Genomic DNA, 5,056 nt, shown 5'->3' with positions numbered 1-5,056 from the left:
TATTTTAATTATATATATTTTTAATAATTTTTACTAATTGTTGCTAAAACATATTATTAGATCAATTACCTTCAAATTTGGCATCTGTTTTGCAAGTTTTAAGACGGTAGCAGTAGCATCAATGTTTATTATTGTAGAAATTTTGATCTTTTCATAGAATTGCATATTCGCTGCTACATGAAAAATTATAGATACCTAATAATAATAATAATCGTTACACATTTTAAGTATAATAGTGTTTTAAGTATAAGTATTTTAAGTATAATAGAAATATAGAAAAAAGAGAGAATTTATTTCTTTATTGATAATTATCCCAGATAGCACAGAATTAAAAAAAAATTCAATGATCAGTCATCAATTCTGAATTCATTTTCAGCAAAATGAATTCTTTTTCCGAAAAGTTGTCAAAAAAATTCTTATCAAAAAATGAACTTTATTATATGTTTTCAAAAGAGGTCTTGAAGACAGCTATAAGAATATCTAATAAAAAATTTTTTTTTCACCAAATCCTTTTCCTTTTGAAACCATAAAATTTTGAAACATTTTTGCTTCAAATTTATAGATTTCGAGAAAATCAACTGAATAAATTGAATGGTCCATATATAATATGTATATATATATAGGTTCCAAAATATTTGGGAAAGTCCTTTACAACTTTTCAATTTTCGCAATAATTAACGAGATATTAATTTCTAAAGATCACCGAATAAGCACATATTCGGCCGATCATTTCAGCAAATACATGAATTATTAATTATTAAAAATCATCATATTAGCCTGACTTACCCTCAAACACAAGCGCACAGCGAGATGCAGTCGCACAGTGATCGATATTACTGAATACTTTATTAATAGTAAAAACAACTTGTCGCGTACGTAACTATTCGGTCGCTGGGCGGTCATCACACATGGCTGCATCTCGTGCGCTTGCATTTGGCGATAGGCTACGCTAATATAACGATTTTTAATAATTAATAATTTGTTAACTATTTCAAAAATTGAAAAGTTAGTGTAGAACATTTTCAATTCAATTTAGTTCGCTCTATTTGCATAAAATTGTTCTAAATATTCTGGGATACATTGTATATAACATGTTACATGTATAGGTATATAATATGTATAATATGTAATACGTAAATATACAATAATTTTTTACATTAAAATATAATGTATACAGACGAGGGAGTATAATAAGTGTAATTTTAATTACCTTACTTATTAACACGTTTCTATCACTTTCTGACAATCCCAAATCTTTGATATTGGAATCTCCTATGATTGGTATGATTTTTTTGCGAAAATCAGGTACTTCTTTTTTTATTCGGTCATAAAGCTGTGAATTATATAGATTTAAATAACATGATTCATAAATATATTATGTTTTGATATAGTTTGTGTTAGATAATGACCGGATTTTCAAACATTTCATCTAATCGATTTTCGGGGCATTTATCTCTTTGTGAACGTATCATCACATATATCATAGAGATATCAGGACAGCTTCGTAACAGCTTCTCTATCAACATTTTTCCAAGAAAGCCTGTACTTCCTACCAAACAAAATATAAACAAATTAGAAAAATAACATACTAGTGTGATCAGAAAGGGTCCAATAAAACCAAGGCTGTGCGCATTATTTCAAAAAGGTAAGGTGTTACCGTTTCTTGAAAAGGAACAATTCATTGCTTTTTTTATAATGCTAAAGTAAGTTATTAGATTTTAATATTACATTAGCTGATAATATAATATTAAATGTGAAATAAATATTCAAACTTGAAACTCTCTATTAACTATAGTTTGTATATAGAGCAAACTTTTCTCTCTATTAAATTTACACTCACAGAAATTTCTGGATTCAATGCTATTACTCCTTGATCTCATAAAATAGGATTGACATAGCGACAATCATATTTATCGTTGAAGAAAGAATATTTTAAATGAAAACTTCTTAACTCTAGACTAAAATAATCTTTATCCTATAAATTTTCTCGGAAAGATTAGATTAAAATTTGTAACAATTCTTAATAATAATCTTGACTTAATATAAAAGACCGATTTAAAGGAAATTTTATTTCATTCTTACGAAAAGAGTTTGTATAATATCAGAGTTACGTTTACCTTTATACGAGTATACTTATTTGCAAAATGAGATTCGAGATGGGAATAATTTTTCACTATTAGAAATCCATCAGTTTTATTGATTCTTTATTTTCTTAATATTGTTATTTTAATGTATTCATTTTTATAAGAATTTAGATTAAACAGATGATAGATTAAATATTATTTTTAAATATTATTTTTATTGTTCCCTAGTGGAAATAAATCAGTAAAATCTTTATCATTAGACTCATTTCAGTATAATTCATAATGAAATGAATCAATTGATTTCAGCAATTTTCAATCAATGATTTCAGCGATTTATTTCTGTCAAGATCACTGATTTGTATTTCAATATTTATTGCTCGTATCGTAAAAATTTACAGTATAATAATATATATGTAATATGAATTATATATTTTCAACATTGGCAGTGTCTATTAGAACACAGTATAAAATATTAAGTATTTATATAGTTTATATTAGTAAATATTTTTTAAGAAATTAAGAATAAATTATAAAATAAGAAAATAATAGAACTAAAGTAACGGTAAAAGTACCAGCTAAATTCATTACCATTGCTGTAAAAATGTAACGACGTCATCGTTACAGACAGAATAAAGTAACGATCGACGTTACTGAAAAAAGTAACGAAAATGGTAACAGTGTTACAAGTAAGGCGTTACTTTCCAACTCTGAATAAAACGCAAACTACAAATTTATTCACATCCAAATTTATTTGGTTCTCTTCAAAACGATTCCCTATCATTGAAGTATATTTATGCCAACGTTTTCTTCCTTGACGCACATTAATAAATTTCAGATAGTCTTTAAAACGTGCAGTGCTATTCTTTTTTATCGCGTTTATTCATTCAAAATGGTATGAGAAAGAGTTCTGCACATCGCTAATTGGCCAATTTAAAATAAAATATTCTTATTGGTAAGCAGCGAAAAGTTGGTAACTGCTTTAAAAAATAAAGGGTACGGTCAACGCGATGCTGCAAATGCTTTGAAGTGTTTTTTAATTGGTCAGTTTGTAAAATTCTTTCTTCTAATTCCAAAGTCCATCAAAGCATTTGTAGCGAAATTTTGACAGTCTAGATAACCTATTCGGCCGACATGAATAGGGTATGCGATACCAGACGTCCAAAATGCATTCCATTTCACGCACGATGCATAATTTATTCTTGTTACTTGCCGAAACAAGAATAAATGATTCATATGCATGAAATGGAATGCACTTTGGACTTTGATATCGTATTGTGCGCTAATGAAATCCTCCCATGGAATATGATATTCGTTGTTAGGCATAAAATTACAAACAATAAGACAAGAAAAAGATACAAATTTAAAAATCTAAAAAATTCAATATATACAAATTCAATACTCTTCAATACTTAAAATAACCTTAAATAGTATAACAGTATAAATCAACTGTGAGCACAACGCAGTTAATATCAGCATACATAATGATATAAATTTCGTGTTATATATTAGTATTTTGTCTCTCGCAAGCTACTTGGGGTTCAAATGAATCCTATTTGAAATGTAGGATTCACACTACGTACGATCGATCACATGATATTCATCATTACAACGTAACATCAATGTTATTATGTAATCCAGAATAATAAAAAATATGCTATGACTTTTAACGGCCAAATTATAATCGAAAATTTCAGAGTACTGATGAAGGTTTAAGATTATAAAAAAATTATATAAAAAAGAATGTATTTTTTTTTAGATCTCTTACAAGACTCTCTTCTTAATATTGAGTTGTTTGGAAAGTTCGTGCCGACTATCCTATATAATTTAATAAATGTATATTAAAATTTAAATTTTCTGCGTTTCAATTTTCTTTCAACATCGGCACGAACTTTCCGGACAACCTAATATTAATATTTTATTATTCAATATATAAACAAGAGCTACGAGCCAAAATAATATATTTATTAACAATATTAGAAGACAAAATTATAAAAGTAGAAAAAAACAATACAAAATTGAAAACAATATAAAAGAATTTAATCACAAAATTTACGATGGACATACGTTTCAATCTTACACGAAGTCATTTTCAAATTTCAAGTCAAGTTGTTAAGTTCAATGTTATTAAATTCTATTATCAATTTTATTGTTTTTCCTACTTTTGTTTTATAATTTTATTTTCTAATATGGTTAATAAGTATATTATATCTGGTAGTTCTTGTTTATATATTGGATTGTTTATATATTGAATCGTTTGAATTGTTTTCTTATAATTTTAATTTTACTAAAATTTTATTTTATTATTATTTTTGATAAATACCTGTAATAAAGATTGTCTGTCTGGCGTAAAAACTTTGTATCGGTGTTTTGTGTGCTTCAGTTTTCATATTATATATTTTTAACGAGGTCTGTGGGATTGAGATTAAGACTTCTGAGTACTTCAATTTTAGCCAAACACTCTGCGTTGACGATAGCGACAATGAATCAAATGACGGTCTGGTGGAAGAGAGGTGGTGCATTCGGAGAAACATTATTACAAAAGACGCTTTTCTATAGAAAGAGAAACAAAGTGTGTTTTCTTCGGAGCGCCAAGAGCTCCTTCTCACACTAGTCGCTTGTTTCAAGTTTCAAATGAAATGCTTTCTCAGTATTTTTGGTCGCTCGGCGATCTTCGACATCAAAAAGAGGCAAGGAACATTCTAAATCATGGTTTGATTCATGCTGCTCATGAGCATTATTTTCGTTTAATATTTTACAAACAGGATATTGCATAAAGTTGAGATAAGATTAAATACGTCAAGAATATTTAAAGTTTCACTATTAGAAATCCATCAATTTTATTGATTCTTTATTTTCTTAATATTGTTATTTTAATGTATTCATTTTTATAAGAATTTAGATTAAACAGATGATAAATTAAATATTATTTTTAAACGTTAATGTTCCCTGGAAATAAATCAGTGAAATCTTTA

The 5,056-nt window shown here is 27.1% G+C and overlaps 1 protein-coding gene across 1 annotated transcript in view; it reads right to left on the bottom strand.

Moving 5' to 3' along the window:
- LOC108689756 (fatty acyl-CoA reductase 1-like) overlaps positions 1-4,471 on the bottom strand; it is a gene marked incomplete at its 3' end in the record, with an annotated part of 9,296 nt that extends 4,825 nt beyond the window's left edge. The window contains exons 1-4 of the mRNA XM_018196687.1: positions 4,405-4,471; positions 1,410-1,549; positions 1,211-1,333; positions 56-195 (exon numbers count right to left, since the gene is read on the bottom strand). Coding sequence (XP_018052176.1) covers positions 56-195; positions 1,211-1,333; positions 1,410-1,549; positions 4,405-4,471 — 470 coding nt within the window. The remainder of the gene's footprint in view (positions 1-55; positions 196-1,210; positions 1,334-1,409; positions 1,550-4,404) is intronic.
- Between the last annotated feature and the right edge of the window lie 585 nt (positions 4,472-5,056).

Source organism: Atta colombica, unplaced genomic scaffold (genome assembly GCF_001594045.1).
Source record: "Atta colombica isolate Treedump-2 unplaced genomic scaffold, Acol1.0 scaffold276, whole genome shotgun sequence".
Classification (NCBI taxonomy): Eukaryota; Metazoa; Arthropoda; class Insecta; order Hymenoptera; family Formicidae; genus Atta; species Atta colombica.
The sequence above is the reverse complement of the archived record's forward strand: the minus strand, read 5'-3'. Positions and strand labels throughout refer to the sequence as shown.